Source organism: Dermatophagoides pteronyssinus, unplaced genomic scaffold (genome assembly GCF_027571235.1).
Source record: "Dermatophagoides pteronyssinus isolate colony J.1.1.1.1 unplaced genomic scaffold, Derpt_VIB-CSIC_2022.12 sq0002, whole genome shotgun sequence".
Lineage (NCBI taxonomy): Eukaryota > Metazoa > Arthropoda > Arachnida > Sarcoptiformes > Pyroglyphidae > Dermatophagoides > Dermatophagoides pteronyssinus.
Genome location: NW_027461526.1, coordinates 4,602,692 through 4,620,913, shown reverse-complemented (window position 1 = coordinate 4,620,913; position 18,222 = coordinate 4,602,692). Strand labels below are relative to the sequence as shown.

The 18,222-nt window shown below is 30.0% G+C and overlaps 1 protein-coding gene across 1 annotated transcript in view; it reads right to left on the bottom strand.

The window, feature by feature from the left end:
- Nucleotides 1-303: 303 nt before the first annotated feature.
- LOC113798384 (uncharacterized) overlaps nt 304-18,222 on the bottom strand; it is a 50,002-nt gene continuing 32,083 nt past the window's right edge. The window contains exons 3-6 of the mRNA XM_027348949.2: nt 17,532-17,748; nt 9,302-9,382; nt 7,889-8,171; nt 304-1,836 (exon numbers count right to left, since the gene is read on the bottom strand). Coding sequence (XP_027204750.2) covers nt 1,193-1,836; nt 7,889-8,171; nt 9,302-9,382; nt 17,532-17,748 — 1,225 coding nt within the window. The 3' untranslated portion in view covers nt 304-1,192. The remainder of the gene's footprint in view (nt 1,837-7,888; nt 8,172-9,301; nt 9,383-17,531; nt 17,749-18,222) is intronic.

Sequence of the window (18,222 nt, the reverse complement as noted above, 5' to 3'; positions counted from 1 at the left end):
AAAAAAACAAATTCTTAAACGAGCAAGCTAAACGAGAAGAAAAAAACACAGAGAAATTTTTTTTATTAAATGAAGCCAAATGAATCATGAGACAAACGGAAAAAAAACAAAATCCCAAATTGAAAATAATCCATGAGCATATCTTTCGGATATTGGCCATCGTCGTCATCAGTGTTAAATAAATTCATTCCACTATGTTTTGATTTCGGTTTGAATGGATTATTCAACGGAAAATCTTCCCATTTTTTTCATTAAATTCAATTTTTTACCAATTCTGAAGCAAAGCAAGGCAAAACGAAAAAATATTGATTAAACCAAAATTTTTATTAGGTTTTTTTTTGTTTCTCTATACAATATGACGACAGTGGATACAAATATTCTTTTACAATTCATTTTCAATGTACATAATTTGATAAAAGTGAATTTAAATAGAAAAAAAACAAACAATGTTTTTTCGGGAGGGGGTTGATCGATGACAATAACAAATTACAGAATGGCAGACATCAGAAAAAATGTGATATATAAATACAATACAATGAGCAATGGCCATCATCATCTTTGAATTCTTGTGTTTTATGGCACCTTTAAAAACATTTTTTTTTGTTTGTTTGCTGAATTCATTCATCCATTCATAGCGATTGATTCATTCATTCATTTTTTTGGTTCGGTTGATTGATTTTCATTCGATTCATTCAATTGATCATCATGAAAATGAAAATAACATTCTTTCGATCCATTCAAGAAGTTTGATCTTTGCGGAAGAAATTGATGATCGATTATTAGATTCATAGTTTGTATGAATGGACCAGAATAATAATAATAAAATTTCAAAATAATTTACAAACGTTCAAATTGTAGTTATTGTTGTTGTTGTTTACAAAAAAAGAAAGGGTTAAATAATAATAATCGAAAAAAAAAGAAGAATTGGTGCAATTACAAATTGAATTATTTACAAATTACAATAATAGTTTTTTTCTGGGTAAATTCTATGTTATAATAGAAGGTGTCAAAGGAAAGAATTGGTTTATGAAAATATAAAAAGATTCGATTCTTTATTTCTCTTTCTGTTTCTACTGAAGAAGGTGTGTTTGGGTGTATGTAGGTTGAGGCGATTTGTTTATAAATACAAAAATAGGTTTTACGACTAAATGATAAAGTTCAAAGTTTTTGTTTTTTGGTTGACTTGATTTGATCAGAATTTTGGTCCAATTATTGATTGATGTGGATCATAATTAAGATGACGATTTAATTGTTGTTGTTGTGCGGTTTGTTGTTGTGTTGGACCATTACCAGATGAACGCATTGTAAAATGACCAGCCGTTCTATTTGTACGATCAGTTGGATGCATTGAATGAAAAAATGATGATGATGATGATGTTTGATTATTTACATTATTATTATTACTACCACCACTATTATTATTGGTACTACGATCAGATGTAGATTGATAATAATTTGTTGGTTCATTATAAATTTGTGATGATAATTCTGGAATGGTTGTTGTTGTTGTTGATTGTGGTACATTATTGTTCGTATTTGCATTCGTTGATGTTGATCCGGCACCAAATGGACCAATCATTGGACGATATGATTCAAATGATCCGCCATTATTACCACCATGCACCGAAACAATTGAATGTTGTGTATGATTTGAACGTGAATGTCCTGATGATGAACCAGATGACGCTGCTGATGCTGAACAACCACCACCACCACCATTACCGGTTTGAAATAATTTTGTATGATTTGATACGGTAGTTAATTTGCTGTTGTTGTTTACTGCTGCTGCTGTTGCTGATAATTCAGGATCTTCATAATCATCATCTACATTGGAATCTAAAAAGAACAGAGAAGAGAAAAACAGAGAATTAATCAGATTGGTAAAGAGGAAAAATTCAATTTTTTAATTGAAACATTCGCCATTTGCCAAAAAAAACAAAGATAATCGGATTAAATGTTTACCGAGCTGATGATTGATGATTAATTACACAAGCAATTTTGAACAAAAAAATGAGGAAATTCAATTAATTAATCTTATCGGTGTAACGACGGAAACAGACAATGCGGAACGTTCCGAAAACCGAAAAATTCCACCGAAAAACAACAATGGTCAATTTTTTAAAACAAAACCAGAATTAGAGAGAATTTATATTGATTGATCGATGATGGGAAAAAAATCGCACAATTAAAAAAAAAGATTCAAAACGAAACATCACCACTACGATAATGTGCACAGAATCGACAATCAAAAGTTTCAGTAAAAAAAAATCATGTGACGCATTCAGCATTTTTAAAAACAAAATGAATGTCTGGCAACATTCAGAAAAATCACACAGAATTTGCATCTGATTTTTTAAATTTAGAACAATTTAGGTTATGATATGCAGAAAAAGACATTCGATTCAATTCATTTTTGGATCGTAATTTCTTTAAAGTGAAGAAATTCTTTCTCAATTTGTTACTTTATTCTCACTCGCTCGCTTCTCAAATGTCAAGTTAAAAATTTTCTTCACAATTTCTTCATTTTGTTAATGTCGAATCTAAATTTATGTTTGACTGCATTTTCTGTGTCTGTGTATTTTGTCATTTTCCAAAAACGAAAAAAAAAGAAAGAAAATTCACTAATGGATCTGTAATATGATGGTATACTTATTGACTTGAGAAACAAGAAGAAAAAATTCTTTAAAAAAACGAAACACAAGACATGCCAAACCAAGCAATCACAAGTAAATCGCCATTCAGAAAAAACAAGTGGAAAAAAGGAATCGATATCATCATCAAATTTCTCACCGAAAACATAAATGATGAACCAAAAACTATTTTTGGAAAATCAGTTTTCTTCTTCGTTTCGGGGAAAAAAAAATTCAAAACAACCAAACATTGTTGGTGATGTGATGTGATGAATGAAAATACCCATGTGTATTTGTGATGGTCGTAGAGAAACACATCAATAAACAAACAAAGGTGGTAAAATATCTTTTCTGGGTACAGAATCGATCATCATCATCATCAGGTCGATCATGCCATTTACACCAGTCCATCTCGCTACATTATGCAATTCGGTTATTCGGACCTCGAAATATACACATCATTTTTGGTGTGTGTGTGTGTGTGGGTTTTGCCTAAAAATATCATTTCTTTTCTCCCCTGTGTATCATTGTGAAAAAAAATGAAACAAAAGAAAGATTTTTCTTGGTTGAAATAAACTTCAAAATGAAGAAATAAAGAAAAACAATGCCGTCTGGTATGGTTCCCGTAACCGAAAAAATTGAATTTTGATGAACTGGAAACATTTTTTTTCAGTTTTTGTTTTTCGAAAAAATGAATGAATTATTCGCGAAACAGAAGAAGAAAACCTGACATGATTATAATTGTCTGTTGAACTGAACCAAAAACTGAAATTGAATCGAAATTGAAGCGAAGAAAAACTATAAAGGTTTTTTCTCGCTCGATTTTTTTCCATTTTAATTCCAAATTTTATGGAAAAATATTCGAAAATACAGAAAAAGAAGAAGATGGCTAATCCTTTTCGGAAAGAAAGAAAGAATGGATGGAAATTTCGATTGGTTGCACTTTTGCCTAATGCTGCTGATGGAATTTACAATGGGAAAACAAAATAGGTAGGCCTCGAAAATTTTTTTTTAAGCCATCCTCCATACGAAATGAAGAAGAAGAAAAAGAAAATTTTTAATCATCATTATCATTATGATTATGATGAGCAAAGCAATTTGGATAAGACTTTTTTCCTGCGATGAGCTTTTTATTTGATGAAACAAATGATGGAAGGAAAAAAATGAGGAAAATTTCCATTCAATCAATCAATAATCACAAAGAGAAATCTACTGGGACACTATTGAAATGTTTTTTTCTTTTCTAATCGGATTTTCTCTTTATTCAAAAGTTATCTTTTTTGAGTGAAAGAAGACGGAGAAACACAATGTACATTGTAGAATATTCGAGTGTTTTTGTTTTTTCAAACAAAAAAAATTCTTTAAAATCATATTTGAATAACCGATCAGCCGATTCAAGAGGATGTGTCAAAGTTCACCATCATCAGCTTTTCTAAACAAAACAAAGCAAATAAATCATTATTTGAAGAATAGAACAGAAAGAATGGAAGAAAGTAATCGATGCTTGAACACGTTTTTGTGAAACACTTGTGAACCAATGAAAAAATCAATGAAGAAAATAATTGATGATTGAATTTAGCAAAAATTTTCAATATGATAATCATATGATGCTTTTAAGATGATTTTTTTCTTTTTGGATATTTCCACACATACTTGTCCAGCTTTGTGTCATCCAGTGTCATCAGAATTTCAAATGTTATGGATTTTTTTCTTTGAAAAACTTTTAAAAAGATTTTTTTCATTTTCCCTAGATGATTGAATATTATTTTAGAATCTGAAATTTAGATAATCAAATCAGAAACAACGAAAAAAACAAAATTATAATTCAATTCGACATTTGAAATGTACCATTGATATCCCATTCAATAAAACTAAAAGAAAACATTTTTCCTTGCTTTCATTCATTCATTCATTCATTTTAATCAAGAAAAAAAAATCCTTATACCAAAAAAATAAGGATATAATACGTTAACACATTAAGAAAAGAAAAAAAAACATGAAGAGAGAGAAAGAAAAAAAAAAATATACACAATCAAATAAAGATTTTGAAAAAAAAGAAAGAAAAAAAAAAATAAAAAAAAAATAATAATAATAATAATAGTAATTAAAAGAAAAAAAAAAGAATAACAACTGAAAAAAAAAACACAAAAGAAAAAAAAAAATCACTTAAATAAAAATAAAAGATACAAAAAATTTATAAAAATTTCATAATTATTTTTGAAAAAGTTGCTTAAATTGAAGTTGTTGCCAAAGTTTATAAGAATTCGAAGAAATGAAAAATTCTGGCAATGGAACATAATATGAATCGAATCCTCTAAGGCACCACAATTACAGTATGGATCATTTGCACGATTAATCCGATATAGATAGCTTCGAAAATCACCATGATTAGAAATGAATTGAGTGATTACATAATCTGGGGAAAGATTGGAATTCCTCCTATGGAAAATTGTTGGAAAAAACAATCTGGTTACACGACCATTATTTGAAGATAGCCACAGACGATTCCATTTAATTGTCGTAATCCAACGAATAATTTTTTTCAAATAATTAAATGGACAAAAGAAAAAGGTAATATTATTCATGGTGGTAGCTTCTTTAGCTAGTTTATCAGCCAGTTCATTTCCAATATTTTGTTGATGACCACGAATCCATTCAATACAAATATGTTTATCCTTAATCCAAGTTCGAATTTGATGAACAAGGTAATCAGTGTTCCAACGATTATTAATGGCATTTACTGTACTCAAAGAGTCAGTATAGATGATTGCAGTACTTTGTTTATCCTTTAACCAAAAGGCAGCCCGTTCGATAGCGAATTGTTCAGCTTGATAAACAGTACAATAGTTTGCCAATCTAAACTTAGCTTGAAAAATTGGTTCTTCATCAATGTTCTTATAAACAACAAAAGAAGATCCTAAATGACCATTCATTTTAGACCCATCAGTAAAAATGATAAAGTCATGATTATCATTACAATTAGCACGAAGAATGATTGAAGCAGGATGATGAAGTGAAGAAATCGGAACTTTAAGTTGACAACGAAGACCAAGAAAAACACCATTTGTTCTCAATGTATAGATATGATTCAAATATTGAATTCTCAAATCAATGGGAAGAATATCAGCAATAACAAAAGCTGCATCAAAAGAAATGGTTTTATAACCACGAATCATAGATAATACAAAATTGCGTTGAACCGATCGTAACTTGGTTATACATTTTTTGTTTGCTTTATCACCCCATATAGAACAGGCAAAAAGCATAATTGGTTCGATCGCCATGATATAAATATGTTTTAGAACATCGAATGATAAACCCCAAGTGTTACCATAACATTTTCTCAGCTGATGATATAAAAATAATGATTTTTCCTTGCTTTGAAAAATACATATAATATTTCTCGGACATCGATCGATGTTAAAATAGTCGTCCAATTTATAAATAATGGCTACTGCTATATAATAATAATAATTCAGTCGATTGATACACAAGGATGAATTTTGTTCATAGTAATAATGATGATGATTATATGATAATTATATTTTCATATTCATATGTAATTTATAAAATCCAAAAGAGAAAAAAAATGACCATCATCATCATCATCTGGGTAATTACAAACGATAATGATGCTGATGATGATGATGATGATAAAGAAATTCATTTTTAGCCAACACAAATTACAATCAAAGAGCAACAACTAGATTTTTGTTTTACGACCCACGATCTATGATGATGATGATCATCGTAGTCGTCATTATCATCATCAAAGATTTTTGCGAAAAACGAAGAATTTTTACACCAGAAAATTATGAAAAAAAATCTTTATTTTTGCCAAATGGAAAAAGAAAAGGATTTGAAATAAAAGCCAAGATTTCAAAACAGAAAACAAAAAATCAAGTTCAAGATTGAATATTTATGCTAATGTTGAGAATTGCTGGAGAATCTTCTTTTTTCATTCATTCATTCATTTTCACACAGATAAGCAATGTTAGCGAAAAAACATTTCGAACGTGAACTAATTGTAATGATGATGATGATTATTAACGTTTCCAGCAACAACGACAGAAAATTTATATTCCGGTCTTTTTTTCTCATCATCATCATCATCATTATGATGGACCCTAGCAAAAAAACGAAACAAGAAGATAATTGATGCTAAGGGCCTGTCACATACATGAACAAACTAGGTACCAACTTATTTCTCATCAATGGATACTACTGGTCATCATTTTTTAATCGCTGTTGTTACTACCATCATCATAATCATCAGAATAATTATTATTCAGGGTGATAATAAGGGTATCGGTTCAATAATAATCATTATTATTATTTAAGCGAAAAAACATCCATAGCCAAAAGTCAAAACGATCGAACTGATAATAACTGATGATTATACGGGAGCTAATCGACCTATAGTTGACATTATTGCTAAGCGAAAAAAACAGAAACAAAAGCGAAAACAAGACATGGACTATCAGCGTGTTAAAAAATTTAATCAACATAATGCAAAAACGAAAAAACATCAACAAAATCTCTCTTTTTATTCATTTTGTCCATTTTCGCTTTGTTTTCACTTTTTTCCTCTGTTTTTATCAAATTTGGAATTCAAATCACATCGGTTTAATGTAATTTTTGTTTTTGTTGTTTTTGTTTTTCCAACGGTCAATTAAATTTAATCGTCATTTGCACTAAACATCCACTGAATAAACAGGGAAAGAGAGAGAAAATTATGAAATTATGTTTTTTTTTTTTTTGAATCTAAAATTAGTCGCACACAAAACAAAACAATAAATATCCAACCAGAAACAAAAAAACGAAAAAATGCATTAAAGTCAGGAAATATGATGCTACTGCCGAACCAGAAAGATCATCATCATCCTCAACAAAAAATGTTTCATTAGCTACAGCAGCGTAAATAATAAATTTCATTTCATTTTGCATTGTGAATTAATTTAAATTTACTATTTTTTTGGCTGGCAAGAGTCGAAATAGCCAACAACAACACCACCACCAGCATGATGATTACGATAATCATCATTAGTAGTTAATAACAATAAACGAAGAAATATGAAAATTAAAAATTCAATTTTTTCAATGTTTTTTTGCTTGTTTCGAATGAATGAATGACCAGTAGCCAGTAATGATATGATATGATTACAGTGGCAAACATTCATCACGATCATCATAGTGAATTAATGTTATTTTGGCCATTATGAATGTCTGAATGAATGAGAAATCAAAAAGAAACTTACCACGTTCAAGATCAAAATCAAAATGATCTTGAAAAAATGAAGATTTACCACCACCAATCATTGTACCAGAACCAGCAGCCAAACGCTGATGATGATGAAGATAAGATGCTTGTTGATATTGTGTTAATTGTTGTTGTTGTTGATGATGTGGATGTTGTTGTTGTTGATGTTGATAATAATTATTTATCGATGTTGATGATATACCACGCCTTGATGTATCAAATATAAATTCATAAATAATTGCTGCAATTATTGCTCCAGATATTGGTCCAGCCCAATAAACCTATTTAGATTTTGAAGAAAATAAAGAAAAACATAGGAAAAACAGATTAAGAAAAAAACAGACAAATCAAATCGAATCAAAGCAAGTTAAATAATCTGTGTGAAGAAAAAAAAGCCAAAGATTTTCTCCAGGAAAAAAATGGACCATTTAAGAGATTTTTTTTGGACCTTGATTGTAATTTGCTGTTGTTGATCAACTTTTTCAAGAAGATTTTCTTCTGTTTCTTGTAGACAAACAAACAAACGAAAAAAAGCAGCAGAAAAATGTTTATTTCCGACGACTAAACAAAAACAACAAAATGTTAAATGATGCATCAAAAAAAACTTGTAACTTTGGTTAACGCATCCAACAACAACAACAACAACCGAAAAATGTGATGTTATGCAATCAGGCAACCAGAAGAAGAAAAGTTTTTCTTCCATGGCTGATTTAAGAAGAAGAAGAATCCTTAATAATAATCGTATCCAAAGAAGCACAAAAAATATTGGTTTAGCAGTGTGTGTGTGTGTGACAGTTGGTGGTCATCATATACTAGCATCATAGAAGAATTCTGCAGAATTCTACAGACAGACAAAACGATAATGAATGAATCAAAGAGAAAAAAAAGTGATTCACAACCAGATTCTAATCGTTTTGTCAAAGCCCCAAAAAGAATATCTATTCAAGAATAAACGCGAAATAATGATGATTCTATGTATGTATGTATGGATGACCAATGGCCAACGATTTTGCTTTGGTTTTTTTTTGGCTATCGAAAACTATTCATCTTTTTTTTCTGTCGTTGTTCATCAATGGAGAAAAGAAAGAAAGAAACTTTTTGGGAAGAAAACAAACGCAAACCAAGTATTTTAATGTTGCAAACAAAAAACATTTTGTTATTATCAAAACCGAAGATTCGGTCCTTTTTTTCCAAGTAAATTCTGCACGGATAAAAAATTTATTTATGACAAAAATTCCGATAACGATTTGGGCTATTTATGGGGGAAAAAAATATTTGACTATTTTTTTTTGTTTTGAATGAAAAATTGCATATCGAAAGCTGAATTTTGGTGAATTTGGTGAATAAAATATGCGTGCGTAAATGTGTTTTGCATTATTACAATGTTTGTTTGTTTGATTTCAAAACTTACCCAATGATTTTGCCAACGATTCATAACAAATGCTGGACCTAATGTACGAGCTGGATTCATTGATGCACCACTTGCCGGTAACTATATTTTTGGTTAGAAAATAAAAGAAAAAGAAAAATTCATTATTCACACTGTAATCATCATCATCAAGAAAGAAACAAGCAAAATGAAATGGGAAACAAAAATAAAGTGAAAATTTTTCTTCTTCGTCTTCGGTATCAAGATATATTTCTTTCTTCTTGGTTAGTTTTCATTCATGGAACCAAAAACAATATTCCTCATCTGTTTTCATTATATAATAATGGTTCAATCATAATTTACACACACACACACAGACAACTCAGTCAAACACACATATGGATAAGATTGGCTTGTTGTTGTTGTTGTTTGAAACGGATGTTTTTGTAACAACCAAACAACAACAACAACAACAATAAACAAAAGAAATAAAAGTAGACAAAAGTAGTTTGTTGTTGTTGTTGTCATTCGTTTTATAGTCATTATTATTATTATTATTATAACTTAATTTATCACCAAACATTTGTCAATCGGTTTTTTTTTCGTTTGTTTCTTCGATTTCTATTGCAAAAAAAATCGAATGTGTGTTTGTATAGTCAATAGATTCTGTATACAGAATAATAAACCAAAGAATGTCAATATGATGATAGAAAAGAAAAACAGAAAGAAAACATTAAATGAAAAAACATTACGATTATTCAATTTGTGTATTGAGATGTAGTAAGTGTGTAGGTGAATTGTAGATTTTTATGTTTCAAATGTTTGTTTGTTTTGTTTTGTTTTTTTTGCCATACAATATTAATATTCTAGTGGCTATTCTTTATATATGTCCATTACATTCATTCAGCAGAATGGAATATGTTTTTTTGTTGTTGTTTTTCCACGAAATATATGATCATCACAATAATAATAATGATAATAATAATGATCCAAAAAAAAACTAAGGACTTTTTCTGAATATTATCTATAATAATGGTTACACATTGCGAAATCATTCAAATAACATCGAAAATCATTCAATAACGGTGAAAAATATATGGACAATTTTTTTTTGAAAATCTCCCAAAAAAGGAGATTTTGATGTTTGTATGTTGTTCGCTTTGTTTTTTTTCTTTTTTCTCGGTAATAACAATCCACCAAAATGGAAAAAAATTAATTCCAACATTGTAGGTTGTAATCTGAAACCTCATAACAAATTTTGAAAGAAGAAAAATATGAAAATAGAATTGAAAATATGTCGTTTTTGGTGCTTTTTGAAGGGAACGAATTGACAATAACAACAAAGAAAGAAAGAAAATTCAAAGCAAAAATAGAAAGAAAGAAATCGAAAAAAAAGTGGCAGGTTCAATTTGGTATTCACAGGATTTTGATATTCAACAAAAAAAGAACCATCACACATTGGATCAAACATTGGAAACATTTCATTTTGGGATGCAAACATCTTTAAATTCCAATTCTGTGTTACCAAATTTACGATTCAGTGAAAAAAAATGAATTCAATAGGGAATTATTCATTTTACAATCAAAGCATCAATATCAACAACAACAACAAAATCTCAACTACAACAACAGCAAACGAAAAAACAAAAACAAAAATTCTTTCTCTCGTTATCTGTATTTGACATGTGACACTCGATCTCTCTATCTTTCCATTGCTTTTTTATTTTATTTCGATACATTGAATCCGACATATACACAAACACACGCTGTTGCTGTAATAAAGCAATAATAACAAATCTAAAAAAAAAACGAAATGAATTTGAAAAATCTTATATCGATTTTCGTTTTTGTTTAGGTTTTTTTACACACACAAAAAGAAAAAGCATAACAGTAAATTATAGTCATAGTCACACAGTAAGTAAGTGAGTAATTAATGTCATGACCAAATGTCAATGCTCCAGGCAGGCACAAGATAAAAACTTACCCAGTATAAGTCTACCTGGTATTTTCGAAACAAAAAACACAAAAAAATCCAATAAGGAGCCATGTTGGATAGCAAAACAAGGATGGGCAAACAAAATTGGGTAAATTCGTTTTTCTGGTTCTACCCTTATTCATCATTAACAAAGATGTTAAAAATTTCAACACAGAATTTTTGTTTATGAAAATTCATTAATCTTTTTCTTTTCAACCGAAAACACACCTTATATGAAACAAAAACAGAAGGAAATTTTCTCATAATCATCATCATTATTTCAGCGCAAAACGGACCATTTAATGAATGAATTTTGGGAATTCTGTTTCCAAACCAAAGTTCACAAGTTTTTTTTAATGAAAATTATGAAAAAACACCCAAATGAATAATGGATTTTCTTTTTTTGCTGGTCATGTTTTGAACCAGACAAAAAAAAGAAGCGATTCAAAACCAGAACTTTTTTTCCCCGAATGATCACCACCAACATTTGGAAGAAAAAAAATTTGATTACCCGGAAAAACACAGAATATCTATCTGATTCTATCACACACACACACACAGTATGGTATTTTCGAAATTCAAATTCAAAAACAAAAAAAAACCGAAAAACCCGAAAACGACAATGATAAAAACATGGTGGTGGTTATGAATTGTGGTGGTGAATTCATTCATTCATTAATTATCATCGGTTTTTCATCAAATGAATGAAAAAAATCAATTCATTTGCCACTGTAGCCATCACCATCATTATCTTTTTTGGGGGGGTTAAAATAATGTATCCAGTTAATTTCATCTATTTTTGTTTTCTGTTCAAAACAAATAATTTATGGACTTGAATGATCAAACACCCACCAAATCGCACATTGGTTAACATTTGTCAATTTGGAATGAATTTTTTCATCCCGGGTTTCGGAATGTTTTGTACACACGAAAAAAAAACTTTGCATAACTTTGTTATGCGGGAAAAAATTGTTTTTGAAAAAAAAATTTTCCAAACAAAATCTGAATTGATTTAAAAGGAAAAAAATCAATTTTTTTTCATCGTTCGGGCACCATTTGGGCGCCAAAAAAACCAAATGCTGCTGCAAAATCATTAAAGTTTGTTGTCGCTGTTGTTGTTGGAGAAATAATTATATTCATATTTTTTTAATGCAAAGAGGCAGGCCATCATCATCATCATCATTAACCCGCAATGTTCTGATCTAGGGATTCTTAATTACATTCTGTAAATCTTTTTTTTTTTAATAATATGCATATGTCCAAGACAGCCAGTGAAAAAAAAGTAAAAGGAAACCATCATGCTGGTGGTGTTGGGTTAATATCGATTTTTTAAATGAAAATTTCAAATTTTTTTTCCGTGGGTAACAGAAGCTTGATTGAATCTGGAAAAAAGTTTTTGATTTTCATTATTGTTTGCCAATTTTCAACAACAAAAAAAAATAGAGAGAAAATCTTAGGTTTTTTTGTTCACTACAGTCGTCCCTCGTACAACGCGGTTTTGTCGTTCCGCGTTGTATCGAAACTGCGTTGTACGAAATGAATGTAAAATAGAAGAAATGGCTCGTGTAGTATCGAAACCGTGTTCCGCGTAGTATCGAAACCGTGTTGTACGAGACCTACAAATAGTAGAAATATGGAAATTTGTACCGTGTTATATCGAGACCAAGCCATAGAACATAATTTTTTTTAATTTAATTATTTTGCGAATTCGATTTTTCAAAACCGCGTTGTATCGAAACCCTGACCGTGTTGTACGAGGGAAAACTGTATAATTTCGCAATTCTAGAACCGCGTTCTATCGAAACCGCGTTGTTCAAGTACCGCGTTGTACGAGGGACGACTGTAATTGGAAAAAAAAAGAAAAAAACGTTATATGGGTATCCATTTAGAAGAAAAGGAATGGTAGTTTTTTTCTTGACTTTTGATTCTCGAATCAAGAATCAAGAAAAGAAAATGGACCCATTAATGATTGACCTAATAATTGTCCAAATCAAACAACAAACAACAAACAACAGAATGAAGAATTTCAATCAAAATCGAAAATCATTAGATATTATCGAAAGGAGAAAGAAGCGAAAGAATAACATTTAATTTCTTTTCCTTCATTTCTTTCGTTTCAATTCATTGATGATTCTGGAAATAGAAAAATGTTATCAAAAAGGAGAAAAAAATGTTTCAAACAACAAAAAATATTCGAGTGAAAATGAGATATTGAAAGCCGAACAAACGAATTGAAGAGAAGGAGAAAATTATTTTAAAATGAAGATAAATTTTCTCGGTATCAGAATCAAATTCTGATGTTCATCATCATCACATCATGATCATCATCATATCATTCGATTGATGATCATCATGAAAGAATCCAAGGGCCAAAAGATCTTTTTGATGATGATGATCAACATCATTACTGGGAGAGAGGAAGAATTCTTTCTTTTTTCGTTGTTGAATGACGAAGAAAGGATTTCTCTATCTTATTAATAAACACGAGAAGCGAAGCTTCTCGAGAGTGTCGTGCACAAAAAAGTATGGTGACCAGAGAAATGTGTTAGGAAATTTTTAATACACAAATGTGATAGAAAGGGTCTGCAGAAATAGTCAGTGTGCGCAACAGTCTGCGCAACACGAAATGTTTCAGGATAGAAACAATTGTTAACGCTTAGGCCCCGGTCTCATTGCAATGGGACCGCGGCCTTAGAGAAAATTGTGGTTTGCAAAAAATCTCAATAGGAAAAATAGCCAAAAAGTGGAAATATTCAAATATAATTTAAATTTGGTTTAAGCAGGTTAGGTTAGGTTTGTGCAATTAGGTTTTCCAGGAGGAACTAACTAAAGCGCCAATATTTGTGGCTATTTTTGGCGATTTTCTCCACTAGCGGTATTTTTTTGACCAATTTTCGGTTAGACCCGAAACAAATAAATAGTTGGATCGATCGCAAAGAACAAAACTTCAGCCAAAGATTTGGGAGATGGGCGGCGTAGCCGCTCATCTGCCAGAATCTACGGGCTGAAACAAGTATACGTGCTGCTGGCCAAAGGCCAGCAACACACACTTCTGTTCAAGTATAAATAGGAAAATAATAAGAAAAGAAATGAAAAAGTCACTGAATGAATGAACTGTGTGCGTATAATGAACCATCATATGGTTGTTGTCCAAATCATTCATTTCATTTCATTCAAACAGCGAATGATGATGACAATACATCATTGAATTGAATTGAAGAGAAGAGAAAAATGAACAGTAAGAAAATAAACTTGGAAACCCAGAGAATGAATGAATGAATGGGAATGGAAAATGAAAATATTTCTCGGGCCATTTCAATGATAAATGGATAATGCATCTTTTTTTTTGAAAAACTAGGGAGGGAAAAGACCGAAAGTAAAGAAGAAAGACGATTTTCCAACAGTCCAGAATTCTTGAAGTTAGAGAAAAATTCTTTTGTACATATTCCCAATATTTCAATTCGATATTGATGGTTTTTTTTCATTCGTTTGTTCGATGACCAAATGGAGAATTTGAAATGTTTGTCGGAACGATGATGATGATAACAATCGAGAAATAGAAAATTCTGGGTTGTTGTTGTTCTTTTGAACAACAACCCAGAATCAATGATCCATATACATAATCATCATCATCGAAAATTTGACAAGAATTTTGACAAAATGAATGAAAAAACATTGGAATCAAAACAGTAATAATTATACGGACAATAAATACTGTGATAATGATGATGATGATGATTTAATTTAATTTTCAAGAAACTTTCCGAAAATCGCCAAGAATCAAACAACAATTTGAAATCAATCTTTGAAATGAAAAAAGGAAATCTCATCTTTCTTCATTGATTTGATCCTTTGTGTGTGTGTGTGTATCTATCAACCATTGAAATTCTTGGTGATTCTTCTTTTGGTATTTTCAGTGAAACCAAAAAGCCACACACACACATTCAATATGAAATTTTTTTGGTTCTTTAGAAATTTTCAAATTCTGTTGTTTGGTTCTCAATTAGAATCCATTCAAGCATGAATACTTAATGTTTTTTTTTTTCGTTGTTGTTGTTGTTGTGTGCGATCAATTTGATTCGAATTACATCACGTGAAATATATAAAAGAAAATCCCGAAGAATAACACTTTCAAGCATTCAAGTTTTTTTCCATAATGGTTACAAATTTTGTCATAACCAGATAACAACAACAATGATTATTTGACATTTTGCCTAAACAGAGAGGGAGAGAGAGTTAGAGATAACGGAGTGTTATGCCAAAACGAAAAATGATGATGATGATTTTCAAATGTGTGCTGTGTTGTACAGTTTGAAAGCAGCAAAATAACTTAATCTTATACATGTGAAATGATGTGCATGTCTTTTCATCTCTTCCATTGAGAAATCAATACCGATTCCTTCAAAACATATAGGACAAAATATTCTGATAACAACTAATCATAGGCTCTTTTGCAACAAGAATTTCATATTCATTTTTTCTTCTCATCTCTTTAATGTTATTTGAATGATTTGAATCGGAATTCAACCAAAATAATAAAAAGAAGAAAATAATAATATCCAAGATATGAACTTGTGATTTTTATTTCTTCCATTCTCTTTTCGTTTTTTATCTCTCTATGCTCGCTGTCCATGTCAAAAAAAGAGAGAAACAGAAAGAAAAAATTGTTAGCTCGACATGTAAACAATGGAAGAGAATTTTATTCTTTTTTCCATAAGTGAATATTCATGGTTTTTTATTCGTTTGTTGGGATGATGGATAGCGGATCGATTTGTGGCACCCATACACATATACTAAGCTACAATCCAAAGGAAAAGAAGAAAAGAAACGAAATTTCACATTCCAAAATATATATAGACAATAAGGAATTGAATATGGTTATTCAACCAACCAACCAACCAACCAACAAAAAAAAAGAATCGAATATAAATGTCTGTCTGTATCTCCCAAAAAAGCAAGGCAATAATCGATCCAAACTCTCTCTCTCACTGACTTTGTATTTTTGATGTCCAATAATCAATATGCGTGTGCGATATACAATTGAATTTGGTATAACAAACACTAACCAGACATATAAACTGTAAAAGTCAACTGAAATAACAATAATAATCGAAATCGAAATGGAATAAAAAAAAATTTCCTCCTTTGACTTTCTCTCTGGGTTAACAACAAAAAAAAACTCCATAAGGGTTGTGTGAAAAAAAAGGAAATAGACAACAACAACGAGCAAGAGTGAGTAGTTAGAGAAATAATCGATTACATTTGGTGAAAAATATATGATACCCATCAAACTATGAAAAAAATGATAATGATGATGCCAGAAAATACAATTGACAGTGTGTTTTTTACAAGTTCCGGTAATGTTCAATGGGAGAAATAACAGCAACAAAGCTCTCTTTCTCTTTTGATATCTCAATTCACTTAACACAAAATATTATCATGAGAATTTTGGGATGTGATTGAATAATGATATGTGCAATCACAGAAAGGAAAAAATTTTAGGTTTGGTTCATCATCATCGATATAATCGATTATCGTTATCGATTATATCGATGATGATAGGATGTGTGGGTGGTTGACGGTAGTATTAGTGATAAAATGAAAAAAAAACCAATTGGTCATCACACCCAAGGGAGAGATGGACGATGATGATGTTCTAATTTGTTTCAAAATCATCGATAGATATCCGAAGAAATACTGTAGACAACAACAACTTGAACAACTTGAAATTGAAACAACAACTTATAAGGCCATTAAGAGAAAGAAAAAAGATTGATTCTCGAACAGTGTGGATTAATAAAATGGTTATCATTATCATCAACTTCATAATGATAATGACGATTATCAAAGAGAGAGAAATGAACTTGAAATGGCCATTCGATTACTATATCATCATTATCATTATAGCCACCATTTGTTGACCATTTATTGACTTAAATTGATTTTGATTTTCGAAACAAAAAATATATATCAATCACAGATCGATAATGATGTGATATAATTATTAGGTCTGTCAAACAAATGAGAGAGAGATACGAAAATCAATGGTTTTTTTTCAATTTTTTATTATCTAACAAGCCACTAACTAACTGAACTAAACTAGCCCAACAAATTTTATCTATCTTCTTGGTTGGCTGGCTGACTGGTCAGATATAAATCGCCTATGCCAATGGGATTTTTCACTACTTTGCTTTCTTTGCTTTTTCGTAAATCTCGATCAATCATGACACTTTAAAATAATAAACGAAAAGGAAAGAATTTTGTTTTCAGAAATAATAAAACGAAAAAAAAACTTACCCCAGTCAATGATGTAATCAAATAGGCAATACCAATTGATAATGCATCACTACCAAATGATTTACGATTAGAATCCATAGTTGCATATGTTGTGAATACAACAACAAATGTTAACAATAATTCTACTGTAACCAATTGCCAAACATTTAGACTATCATGACCAATCGTAATGCCTAATGGTCCCATTGAATTCATTTGATTTCCAGTTACAGTTACACTAGAGAGTTTTTGAAAGAAAAAATAGACAAAATCAAGGTAAAAAAAATGAAAATTAATCTTTATTTTAATTCAATAAATAAATAATATTACAAAACAAAGATAAACGATGCAAGTTAAATTCTTTAAAGCAAAAAAAAAAACAAAGCAGAAAAAAATATCAATCATCAATCAGGATTACATGAAGAGATTACACATGTTTAAATGTTTAAAAAATCTGGTTGGTTGGCTGGTGATTCAATTTAATTTCGATTTTTTTTCTTCTTTTGAAAATCCAAATCAATCAACCTAACTAACCAAACAATAGAAATAGCCAAAATCAATGTTTGATTGATTGAATTATGATTGGATTATTATTTCAAGTTATGAGCTAGTTTTGTTGAAAAAATTCAATTGAAAACCAATGAAATTAGTTCAAAAATCAAACTGAATAATCAATTTGTTAATCGAAATTCATCAAAGTTTCCTTTCAATC